At 39.8% G+C, this 13,699-nt stretch overlaps 1 protein-coding gene across 3 annotated transcripts in view; it reads right to left on the bottom strand.

Moving 5' to 3' along the window:
• khdc4 (KH domain containing 4, pre-mRNA splicing factor) overlaps positions 1–13,699 on the bottom strand; it is a 63,299-nt gene that overhangs the window by 36,412 nt on the left and 13,188 nt on the right. For all 3 annotated transcript variants that reach the window (XM_078396754.1, XM_078396756.1, XM_078396755.1), the window contains exons 3-8: positions 11,268–11,393; positions 10,554–10,633; positions 6,981–7,033; positions 5,228–5,382; positions 2,983–3,194; positions 750–810 (exon numbers count right to left, since the gene is read on the bottom strand). In XM_078396754.1, the coding sequence (XP_078252880.1) occupies positions 750–810; positions 2,983–3,194; positions 5,228–5,382; positions 6,981–7,033; positions 10,554–10,633; positions 11,268–11,393 (687 nt within the window). The remainder of the gene's footprint in view (positions 1–749; positions 811–2,982; positions 3,195–5,227; positions 5,383–6,980; positions 7,034–10,553; positions 10,634–11,267; positions 11,394–13,699) is intronic.

The raw sequence follows: 13,699 nt of genomic DNA, 5'->3' as shown, positions 1-13,699 counted from the left end.
TGGAATGATCTGCTAAAGAATGTGGTGGAAATAGAAACAGCAACAACATTTAAGAAGCATCTCTGTGTAATCCTCTGCCTCAGAAGACAGTGGAGGCCAATTCTCTGAATGCATTCAAGAGAGAGCTAGATAGAGCTCTTAAGGATAGCTGTCAGGGGGTATGGGGAGAAGGCAGGAACGGGGTACTGATTGAGAATGATCAGCCATGATCACATTGAATGGCGGTGCTGGCTCGAAGGGCCGAATGGCCTCCTCCTGCACCTATTGTTTATTGTCTATCTCGACAGGCACTTGAATGAGTAGAGCATAGAGGGACAGGAAATTAATGAAAGCAGGCGACATTAATATTGGCAAGATACTTGGCGTAGACACAGTGGGCCTAAAAGTCTGTTTCGAAGCGATACAAGTCTATGACACTGAAATTCCTGCAACACCTGGGCAAACACCATCGCGTTCATTTGGCAAACGATGAGCTTGTTTTTCTTTTAGCAGGGAGAGAAGAGGGATTTAAGACTGGTGACATCAGCATGTGGAACAGGGTTCACCGGAGGTGGAGATTGAAATCCATTGGGAGTTTGACAGGCTCACCACAGTTTCATCATTGTTGTCGTTACGATCTGTTAGAAAGCCAGTTAGGAAGTCAGATGATCCTCAACTATACATCTGACTGTAGATTCTTATCCACTGTGCATTATGATAGATTTCCTGCATACATAGCTGACTAAAGGATCCAATAGGAATCCACTCACCGTCTGAAGCAAGTTTTCACACAGTATTTTTGCCGATGCCAAACCTTCTGGTTTAGGATGACTGTAGAAACAAAAAGGTTATAGCCTTCTACGTAAAGAAAAACATAACAGACACTGAATATTCATTTTGCTTAAGCCTTGTTTGAATTTCTAGTGTAGCAACAGTCACACGTTTTAGATTGTTTTTGCTGGAACACCTGAGATCGAGGGGAGACAAGTATATTAAATCATGAGAGGCTTAGAGAAACAGCCGGAACCTTTCTCCTAGAATGGAAATATCAAACGCTAAAGATCATAGCTTTAAGGTGAGAGGGACAAAGTTTAAAGATTTGCAGGGCATGTTTTTTTTACACAGAGGGTGGTGGATGCCTGGAACACGCTGTCGGAGTGGTGGTGGAGGCAGATACGAGTGGCATTTAAGAGGCTTTAGGAAAGGCACATGGAGTTACAGGGAAAGGAGGGATATGGATTATGTGTAGGCAGATACGAGTTTGTTTTGGCATCATTTCGACAGGTACTGTAGGCTGAACGGCTGTTCCTGTGCTGTACTTTCCCATGTTCACCTCTGTGCTGTACATTTCCATGCTCACCTCAGCTAGTACATCAAGTAATGTTAATTTGTGAATTATTAATTTTAGAACAAATTCAGCTTCCGAATGGCTGCTGGCAAAAGCCAATTCCTTAGGATGTCACTTTACAAAGATTCTCATTGTGAAATTTGATAGATGATTGCAGCAACTAATCTTACATGCTAGATCTTACAAAGAACTGAAAGATTAATAACTAGTGTACCATTTACATAATGTTAAGCTGGCCAGGTTGAGAGAGGAAACCATGCTTACATATGGAGAACAACTGGCGTGGTATTTTATAGACCTATATAGGCCAACAAAATACAACCACTTTTCAATCCAAGAGGCGGCATGATGTTACAATAAAGTGGTAGATCGGGGAGTTGCAGATTGAAAACCTATTTTTAGTAAAAAGAAACATGATCCGCTACGATCTACTCCAATGTGTATGCAGCAGGTGAGGAGGAGAGATCGCATGGGGAGAAGACGGAAAAATGAGTCAAATTGCCAAATGCAGCATAATAATCACCCCCTCATTATATGCACACGCTGAACACGTAAACACCATCTCTGATGTGATCAATTTACTACCAACTTGACGATCACCGACCGACCAGATTCACAAATCTTAATAAAATCTCTTCATCCAATGGAAACTTCTGATCCCTCACTATGTAGCATTGTCGTAAATAACAAAGTTTATGCAGTGTGACCGATGAAACCATACAACATTCCATACATAATGAAACTGAAACTAGTTCAAATCAATAGTGTTTAACACACTTATGTTGGACACACAGGTCTGAAAAATATGAGATGGAACAGAACATTCCAATTCTGTGGGTTTGCACTGCTCACCCACCAAAAATAATAATGGGACATCTGTAAAATCCCTCAACTACTTACTACAATTTTCGGTTACTTTTGCCAATTTGCACAAAAAATGGCACTGGCATTATTAAAAATACATTCATTTGCAATTTTTTATTCAATTCATGGAATATATTATTGATGGCAAGGCCAGCATTTATTGCTCATCCCTAATGACCTTTTCTTAAGATTAGTATGTCAACCATTTGAACCTCGATAGTCCATGTGGTGAAAGCACCCCACTACTTGGAATGTAGTCGGGAATTCCAAGGATTTTGACTCTCCGATGACAAAGGAAAGGCAACGTGCTGCTCTGTCAAGATGCTGTGTGATTTACTAGGGAACTATCATTCGGTGGAAATGATGCTGGAGCCTGCTGCTTGTCCTTCTGGGTAGTAATGACAAGAGGTTTGCCAAGTTGCTGCTGAAGAAAACGTAAGCGAGTTGCTATTGTGCATCTTGTAGCCAGTGCACGCTGCAGTTAGGATGCACCAGTGATAGTGGAAGCAAACTTTTACAGTGACAATGGGAAGCCAAGTTGAATAACTTGCCCTGCACAGTGTCTCGACCCGAAACATCACCAATTCCTTCTCTCCAGAGATGCTGCCTGTCCCACCGAGTTACACCAATTTTTTGTGTCTACCTTCTGCATAGTGACAAGCTCCACGAGTGTTACTCTATAACAGTTCAATGTTAAAGTAGCAGTAGAACTGAGCTGCAGTACAATAAATGCACTCTCCTACAAGTCTGTTAGTAGTAATTTTGCTTTTAGTTTAAGAAGTTAAACTTACGTGATATAAATATACATTGGTTCAAATGCCTCTCGTCCAGACGTTGGTTCAATGAACCCTGACCCTTTGCCCCGCAGGTGAACTTTGGCTCCTGTTTCATTTTGAATATGTTGCAGAAATGACCCCCCTGGTCCCTCCACTTTTTCTTTCGCATTGAAATTTGGAGGCGCATGCTCTAAACCTACAAAGATTTTGTCTTGAACAAAATGCATCTGTAACAACAACAACAACAACAAAAAAAGCATTTCAGTGTTGAGATTCTTGGTATACACAATAAGGTGACCATAAATACACTAAGCCCCTCCGATTACTTTCTAAAATTGTTTTCTCTGTTGTGAAGTACCAAGTTGAATCATGAAAATAACATTCACATTTTGTATAAAAAGTCCCAGCAAAAAAACTTTTATATTGTTTGAAGTGAGGCCAGAAAAAATGCAACACAAAACTGGCCTCCAGCAAGCTACGCTAGTCGTGGATTATCCAGATGAATATAATGGAAAGGGAAATATTTTAAATCACTCTCGCTGGCCTTACAGTCACTTAATTTTAGCAATTCCATGTTATTGGAATTAATTTGTTCTCGTAAAAGGTAGTGTAAGAGGTTAAAAAAAAAGCAATAAACTGGTGTACAAGATCTTGACCAATCCATATCCCAGCTTGAGCAATGAATGATTTCTAACCTCAATACAATCTATGTATATTTGTTAATTTATTCAGTTTCCACATCTGGCAAAGACAACATTTATTATCATCCCATTATTCCTATCTGCTCACCCAGTTCTGTTATTTGGTCTCATACTCCATCCTCCTGGAGTCTTACAGAAGAGGAACAAGCCCTTCGATCCATTATACATTAATGACTTGGATGTAGGGATTAAAAGTACCATTAGCAAATTTGCAGATGATACAAAGCTGGGTGGCAGTGTGAACTGTGAGGAAGATGCTATGAGGTTGCAGGGTGACTTGGACAGGTTGTGTGAGTGGGCGGATGCATGGCAGATGCAGTTTAATGTGGATAAGTGTGAGGTTATCCACTTTGGTGGTAAGAATAGGAAGGCAGAGTATTATCTGAATGGTGTCAAGTTAGGAAAAGGGGACTTAAAACGAGATCTGGGTGTACTAGTGCATCAGTCATTGCCATTGCTGTTCCACCGACTTCCCTGCTAGGGTCTCCTTCCAGTCAAATCTGGCCACCTCCTGCCTCATGCCTCTGTAATCCCCTTTGCTATACAGTAATACTAACACTTCCGATTTTCCCTTCTCCCTCTCAATTTGTAGATTAAAACTTATCATATTATGATCACTGCCTCCTAATGGCTCTTTTACCTTGAGTTCCCTTATCAAATCTGGTTCATTACACAACACTAAATCCAGAATTGCCTTCTCCCTAGTAGGCTCCAGTACAAGCTGTTCTAAGAACCCATCTCGGGGGCACTCCACAAACTCTCTTTCCTGGGGTCCAGTACCAACCTAATTTTCCCAGTCTACCTGCATGTTGAAATCTCCCATTACCACCGTAGCATTACATTTGCTACATGCCAATTTTAACTCTTGATTCAACTTGCACCCTGTGTCCAGGCTACTGTTTGGGGGCCTATAGATAACTCCCATTAGGGTCTTTTTACCGTTACAATTCCTCAGTTCTATCCATCTGATTCTACATCTCCTGATTCTATGTCACCCCTTGCAAGGGACTGAATATCACTCCTTACCAACAGAGCGATCCCACCCCCTCTGCCCACCTGTCTGTCTTTTCGATAGGTCGTATACCCCTGAATATTCAGTTCCCAGCCCTGGTCCTCTTGTAGCCAAGTCTCTGTAATTCCCACAACATCATACTTGCCAATGTCTAACTGAGCCTCAAGCTGAATTCAAACCTTTACTAAACTTACAACAAACCGCATTAACAAGTGGGAGCCTTAATATTGAATGGCAGTGTATATATTTTGTACATCAACCTTGAAGTGGTTTAAAAAGCCTATAGTTTTAAAAGCCACAGGCTGCTTTTTTAAAAAGGTCTGACCCTAATAACAAGGGGAAGGCATCAGAGTGTAAATTTTGTGTAATTATGAACCTCAAAGTATTCTGAAAATTGATTGCCACCTGCCTATTTTTTTTAATTTCCACTAATTTTAAGTAACTCTGACAGAATTGTAGTGCAATATGCTGTCACACTCACAATAATAAATTGTGAACAAATATACACTCCAACCACAATACCCGATTTATGCCAAATCATACATACCCCTGGCTGTAACTGAGGCAAAGTGCTAAATGGAGAGTTATGTGCAGTCATTGGACTGCTTCTTGCAGTGGAGGTCACCACAGGTGGAAGTGGCTGCTTAATGGCTTCTTTTGCTAGTGCTTCACCAATAATCTCTTTGATCCTGGTCACGGCCCCTGAGATGGAAAATAAAAGCTGTAGTTTAAGCACATCATTTTTTTAAAGAATGGTACACCGAGTAACTATGGTGACACATTTCTATGAATGCTCACAAAAATCTTCCCTACAAATCCAAATAGGTGCTGTCAAATAACAGATAGAGGATCTGCTGGACAGATGACACTATCACAGTAGTTGATCAGCAGGTTTGCATTACTGAAAAGCCTGCTTTTAAGATGCAACCTGGTGACAAAGTCAATAGTTTTTAGTTTTTATTTCAATATGAACATGGCGCTCATCATCTTCAAAAGCAGCAGTATTCCTACTGTATATGAAATCCTTTGACATCTGAAAAATGAAAGATGTTACTTTTCCTAGTAGAAATTGATGTGAAAAGTCTATTATTATCGATCACCATCACAGTGGTGCCGCTAGTAGAGCTACTGTCTCACAGCTGCAGCGACCTGGGTTCAATCTTGACCTCCGGTGCTGACTTTGTGGAATTCGCATGTTCTCGCTGTGACTGTGTGGGCTTCCTCCCGGCTGCTCAGGTTTCGTCCCACGTTTCAAAATCATGCACATTGGTTTCTTGTTGATGATGGAAATATGGGGTGAATAAAAAGTGGGATTCGTGTAAACGGGTACCTGATGGTTAGCAGTGATTCCGTGAGCCAAAGGTGCAGTTTCCATGCCATTTGATCCAATACCCGATCCCCCAAAGTTTGTGATGTGAATTCAATTTTTTTTAAATGACAGTTCACGCCACACATTTATGTCCAACATTTCACACAATTTAAAAGCTGAGCCGGTCTTTTCAGGTTTTCCTACTGACCGTTTCAGCCAAGACGGATTTTGTTCTCCTCCCGTTTATGGCTAGCTAAGTTTATGCAGGGCTGAAGGTTATTTTGTGGGGTGATATTAACCCAACAGTTGTCATGAATAAGGGTAAAATATCAACCACGGATGCTGCCCCCGAGTCCACCAGCCTCGGCAAAATGAATTTGGGACGGTACAGTGGAGCAATAGTAGAGTTGCTGCCTTAAAACACCAGAGATCTGGGTTCCATCCTGATTATGGGTGCTGTGTGTATGGAGTTTGTACGTTCTCCCCGTGACCGTGTGGGTTTTCCCCCAGTGCTCTGGTTTCCTCCCACATGCCAAAGACAAACTGGTTTGTAGGTTAATTGGCTTCGGTAACGATTGTAAATTGTCCCTAACGTGTAGGATAGTACTTGTGTACAGGGATTGCTGGTCGGCACGGACTATTCCCACATTGTATCTCTAAACTAAACTAATTAAACTCGGCCTAAATGATCTTGAACATCCTGCTGCCATTCAAAGTCAGTCCCTTGTAAAAATAATGACCGTTTGGGGGTTGCTGGCTCCATGGAACTATAGTCCCACAAAGAACTGAACATTCACAAGAAAGAAAAAACTATAGATCATAATAACCTAAGTTATGGTAATTAAAATCTATCCATTTATTATAAAAATAGATCTGTTACTTATGCCCTGTAACTTTGATAATCAGATAGTAACCATTGTCCAAGTAACACAAAAATAACTGAATTTTAATCAGTGAAAAGTAGACACGTAGCAATTTCAACAAGTCTTACTGTCCACACTCTTCTGCGTCTGTGCCTGTATGCAAAGGTAGAGGGGTCGGTCCCTAAAGAAAGATAAATTATTGACTTATAGTGCTTTAGTTTAAGTATTGCTAAAGTATTACAACAGTTAAGTTCCATTTATAAAAGAAACAAGTATAATTCTAGTTATCTCTGAATTATCTACAAATACCTCAGCTAGTCAACGAAGGATTAGCTTCAGTAAAGTTTCACAACCCCAAGTCATCACAAAGTGTATTGTCGCTAATTATGTACTTTAGAAGCACGCTGTTGTAATGTAGGAAACACAGGAAAGGCCTGTAAAAATGACCAATGACCAAATTATCTTGTTTTAAAGATGTTGTTTCAATGGATAAATATTTGCCAGGGCAACATCCAGGCTGAGGTAACAATCAGTAAATTTCACAAACATGCTTCCAAATAATAACATTTTGGAACAAATATTTTACATTTACATAGCACCTATCACAACTTCAAGAATGTTCCAAAAGCCAATCATCTACTTCTGAAATTGGAATATAGAATATAACAGCCGATCTACATAACACAATAATCACCAAGTTATCTATTTTTGTGATGTTGATTGCAAGTGCAATTGCAAAGTTGAACAGGCTTTGTTGCTCTCCTTCGAAATTCTATGGGATCATTAATGGCACCAAAGAGGGCTGATGGGCCTTTAACATTTGACCTCCATCAGTGCTTCACTGGAAGTTCTCCCTAGATTTCAAAAGTGAGTCTTCAATAGGACTTCAACTCACAACTGGAGTTAAGGATGCTACCATAAAACAGTCCTGATATCTTAGGCGTACAAATGTAAATATGACAACAGTATTGTTCACTTCTTCATTTACGATTTACAAAATATGTTTCTGGATCACATTTGCATGAATTGCAATAAAGAGCTCAAATGAAATCCATCTTTAAACTTTATTTTACTGCTGATTTTAATATTTCCTTTCACATTGTGCATCATACCAAATATGGAGGTCTTAATGACCCTTGTAACACAGGTATGTAATTTTATAAAATAATTCGTCGACCCGTGTTATGGTTGTAAGGAAACTGAAATTCGCCCTTACAGAATTCACCCAAAACCTTGAGATATGCAATAAAATTCACTCTCAGAAAATTCATGGGGGGCAGAAGGAAATAAACAAAATGTATTATTTTAAAATTCACATTTCTTGACACGTGCAGGGATAACAAATTGTTCATTGCGGAAAAATCACACAGTGAACCATTTTCCAGAAACGCGACATCCCTTCCCCCATACCGTAATGTGGGGGTCACCTGAACTCAATTAGTCAGAGGGTATCCAAATGAGAAATAAAACGTACCAGATGTAACACACCTTACAAAGGAAAGATACGAGGAGGTACACAAAATAATAAGCAAACTTAAAAAGCCTAATGCTTGTTGTGGACTTCAATAATATCATGGCTGATCTGAACTTAGCCTGAAGTTCATTTTCTTACCCATTCTCCATTTCCTTTTCCTCCCTTACAGAACAAAAAATGTGACTGATCTGTCTTGAAGACATTCAATGATTCAGCCTCCACAATTCTGTGGATTAGAAAACTCCAAAGATTCACTAACACACAGAAATCCCCTCATTTCCCTTTTAAATAAATGACACCATAATCTGAAACTCTATCTTTTGGTCCTGTGTTTGCCCACATGTGGAAGCAGCCCTCATCATCAATCATGTCAGGTCCTGTCAGTACCTTGTTGAAACAAAGAACTGCAGATGCTGGCTTGCAAAAGAGGACAAAATGCTGGACTAACTCGGTAAGTCAGGCAGCATCCTCAGAGAACATGGATAGGTGACGATTCAGGTCAGTAGCCTGCTTCTGTCTGAGGAAGAGCCCCAACCCAAAATGTCAACTACCCATGTTCTCCAGACCCGCTAAGTTACTCCAGCACTTTGTCTTCTCCCGTAGGTATCATGTTTCACTTTTCCAAACTGTCGTGTGCACAGGTCCAACTTGATCAAACTTTCCTCCTGTCAAATTCTTCATCCCAGGAACCAATCTAGTGAACCCTCCCTGAATTGTTCTCTTTAAATATGCAATTATATGTAGTACTCCAAGTGTGGTCTCACCAAAACCCAGTAAAGTTGTAACCAGACTGGTCTTCTTTATTCATCTGCAATATAGATCAACATGCAATTTGCCTTCATAATTACTATCCTAGTTATCCTACTATCCTACTATCTAGTTTCCACATTTTCAACAGGAGGAAACTAGATCCCTCCACACTGCAGCATTCTATGGAATCGCTCCAGTTAAGTAATATTTTGCTTTTCTCTTCTTTGTGCACCCCTAATAAACCATCAGCCAAATTTCTGCACACTGACAAGTAAACTGGTGTTAATCTAGCAAACACACCAATGTAGCAAAGTTATTACAGATTCAAGTGTATCTGAAAAGATTTTGCAAAAGCTATCATCATACTGGAGGCGATCAATAAATATATCTTGTCGTAAGATATTTAGGGACAGGATACAAAATCTATTTCAGAAATTAAACATTGTATGCAAAAATAGCATGGTAGTATTCTGGAAAGTCAAATCAGCTGAACGAATATCTTTTGTCATTCAAAACCAGGATGTAATACTGGACTATCTTTGCTCCCTTATTAAGAGATTTCAGGACGTATTAAGAAACTTCACGAAGCATGAAGTACATGCCTCAATCAGCATCAATGGTGCCGTAGTGGAAAAGGTTGAGCTTCAAGTACCTCGGCGTAAACACTACCAACAATCTGTCACGGACTAGCCAACTTGAAGCGACAGCCAAGAAGGCATGCCACGATTCTACCTCCTCAGGAGGCTGAGGAAATTTGGCATGTCTCCAATGACACTTACAAATATCTACAGATGCACAATCGAGACCATACTGTCGGATTGCATTTCAGTTTGGTTTGGGAACAGCTGCGCCCAAGAATGCAAGAAATTGCAGAGAGTTGATGATGTAGCCAAGTCCATCATACAGACCAATGACTCCATCTACAGTTCATGCTGCCTCAGGAAAGCAGCCAACATAATCAAAGACCTTTAAGACCCAGGAACAGGTCTTCGCCTCTGTTATCACGCTTCTAAACAGTCCTTCCACAAGCCAGGATACAGTATGATTTTCCTCTACTTCATTGCGCACATTGGACCTTTTCTCTAGTACGATTGCACTATAATACTGAGAACTATATTTTGCATTCTGTATCTTCACTCTATCTATTGTACTTGAGTTTGGTTTGTCTCTCTGCCCAGTATTATCTGTACACTTTCTCCCATGACGCCCCCTACAACTTCCATCCAATATATTTCATAAAAAATGAAATTAAACAAACATGTAACTTCAAACTTCTCTTCACCAAAGATTTATTTTAAAAACGCCCAAGCATTTTTATTTAAGAATATATTTGACAATGAATCACTCCATTAAGACATTAAGGTCTAATTAGTTTAAAATAAGGCACACTGATCATAACTAGGATGATATAATTTGTCCTGGAGTACTAGACTCACACACTTCTGAAATAAAATGCAAAATGTAAAACAATGCTTACCCTTGTAGTGCCATTTGTTTTTCATCTGCATTCATGAATCGTCCCCTGGTAGAAACAGCAGCGCCACTAATTTTGTTTATCTGTAGAGCAAAGGGAATATAAGGAGAATCCAATGTTATCAATTCACTTTGTAAGATTCTAAACTGGTAGTGTAGGCCAACTGGCTCCAAGGTCATAACTGTCCTTTTCTCAAACAGAAAAATATTGAAAAGTAAAAATGAACACTACTATTAAAAATGAATCATTTTCAGATTAAGTTTCTAACAAGTTCTGAATCAAACTGAATATGATGGAATTATCAGCGAACATCTTCACTTTTAACGTGATGAGAGTAGTTGGGTGGTTGAGCCTTTGACAATGTCTTGAGGAACTCTGAGGACTTGAAGGAATAATCTCCAACAAACACAACCATCTACTGTTTTTGTAAGACATGACTTCAAGCTCAGCCTATTCATTCCATTTTTATCTGAGATACTTGATATCTAGTGTGGTCACTCCCAAAACAATTTTATATATTTATGCCCTTTGGTCTGTGTTTGGACAAAAGCTGTACCATGGATTGAACACACATCGACCCAAATACACACAGGTTTAGTTCATCAAGTTGTCATGTACATGCATCCATATTTTCTCACAGACGAACCCGACTAAACATATATTCATAACTTTCAGCAGAAACGGTTCACAGGTTAAATCAAGATGCTCATTACTTACTTCATCTTGAGTGTGGCCTCTTGTAAGCAAATTTCTACATACAATAGGAACATCATTAATTTCAATTTCAGCAACCACCATATCATCTTTGTTCTTTTGATGTGATGACGACTTTGAAGACTTTGACTAGAAAAAAAAGTCATCAAAATTAGCGAATTGTGCAATTCTGAAACAAGTATTATCTATTTTAATAAACTAAATTAATTAATTTCTTCATGGTTAGTCACCAAGTTACAAAAAAACATTAAGACATAGAGAACTGCATATTAATATCCTTAGTAAGGATAAGGAGACCAATACTGCACACGGTACTTCAGATATGGTCTCATCAATGCTTCATATTACAGAACCAAATCTCCCTACTTTTATACCCATTGCCTCTAGCAATAAAAAACATTGATCCATTAATTTTCTTAATTCCTTACGGTGTATGCATACTAACCTTTATGCACTAGGGCACACAGATCCCTCTGCACCTCGAAGCACTGCAATATCTCAACATTTGTACAACAACTTTACCTTCATTTTTTCCTGCTAAACTAAAATGAACAATTTCTTTTTTCCACATTCCAATAAGTTGCCAGATCTCTGCCTACTCACTTTATCTATATTCCTTGTCGCATTCCTATATTTTCTTTACAACTTAAGTTTCTTACCAATTTGAGTTACCAGGAAAGTTAGCTACCAGGCCACTGATCCCTTCATTTATGAGAATTGGAAGTAATGATCCCTATAACACACAATTTGGAAAAAAAAGTGCAGGAGGAGACCATTCGGCCCTTCGAGCCAGCACCGCCATTCAAAACGTTCAAGGCTGATCATCTAAAATCAGTACCCCATTCCCTCTTTTTCCCCATATCTGATTCCTTAGCTCCAAGAGCCAAATCTAACTCTCTCTTGAAAACATCCAGTGAATTGGCATTCTGTGGCAGAGAATTCCGCAGATTCACAACTTTCTGGGCCAAAAGGTTTCCCACATCTCAGTAAGAAATGGCCTAATTCTTATTCTTAAACTGTGACCCCTGGTTCTGGACATCGGGAACATTTTTCCTGCATCTAGCCTGTCCAATTTTATGTTTCTATAAGATCCCCTCTCATCCTTCTAAATTCCAGTGAATACAAGCCCAGTCGACCCATTCTTTCATCATGTCACATTTAACCAGAAAAAAAAACTTTTAGCCCCACTCTGTTACTAAACAGTCAATCTTTTATCCCAACTAATAGGTTAACTTCTAAACACAAAAGCTTTTATTTTCTGCAATAATCTTTGATGTGACATCTTATTGATTTTCCCTGGAAATGAGGGGTACATCCATTAGTTCCCCATTATCCATATAACCATATAAACCATACAACAACTATAGCACGGAAACAGGCCCGTTCGGCCCTACCAGTCCACGCCGACCACTCTCTCTGACCTAGTCTCATCTACCTGCTCTCAGACCATAACCCTCTAATCCCCTCTTATCCATATACCTATCCAATTTACTCTTAAATAATAAAATCGAGCCTGCCTCCACCACTTCCACCGGAAGCCCATTCCATACAGCCACCACCCTCTGAGTAAAGAAGTTACCCCTGATGTTACCCCTAAACTTTTGTCCCTCAATTCTGAAGCTGTCCCCTTGTTGGAATCTTCCCCACTCTCAAAGGGAAAAGCCTACCCACGTCAACTCTGTCCGTCCCTCTTAAAATTTTAAAAACCTCTATCAAGTCCCCCCTCAACCTTCTACGCTCCAAAGAATAAAGACCCAACCTGTTCAACCTCTCTCTGTAGCTTAAGTGCTGAAACCCTGGCAACATTCTAGTAAATCTCCTCTGTACCCACTCCATTTTGTCGACATCCTTCCTATAATTTGGCGACCAGAACTGCACACCTTACTCCAGATTCGGCCTCACCAATGCCCTGTACAATTTTAACATTACATCCCAACTTCTATATTCGATGCTCTGATTTATAAAGGCAAGCATACCAAACGCCTTCTTCACCACCCTATCCACATGAGATTCCACCTTCAGGGAACAATGCACAGTTATTCCCAGATCCCTCTGTTCCACTGCATTCCTCAATTCCCTTACATTTACCCTGTACGTCCTATTTTGATTTGTCCTACCAAAATGCAGCACCTCACACTTATTAAACTCCATCTGCCATCTTTCAGCCCACCCTTCCAAAAGGCCCAAGTCTCTCTGTAGACTTTGAAACTCTACTTCATTATTAACTACACCACCTATCTTAGTATCATCTGCATATTTACTAATCCAATTTGCAACACCATCATCCAGATCATTAATGTAAATGACAAACAACAGTGGACCCAACACAGATCCTTGGGGTACTCCACTAGACACTGGCCTCCAACCTGACATACAATTGTCAACCATTACCCTCTGGTATCTCCCATTCAGCCATTGTTGAATCCATCTTGCAA

The sequence above is a fragment of the Rhinoraja longicauda genome, chromosome 3 (assembly GCF_053455715.1).
Source record: "Rhinoraja longicauda isolate Sanriku21f chromosome 3, sRhiLon1.1, whole genome shotgun sequence".
Taxonomy (NCBI): Eukaryota; Metazoa; Chordata; class Chondrichthyes; order Rajiformes; family Arhynchobatidae; genus Rhinoraja; species Rhinoraja longicauda.
Note: the sequence above shows the minus strand (reverse complement) of the source record. Positions and strands in the feature narration are given on the sequence as shown.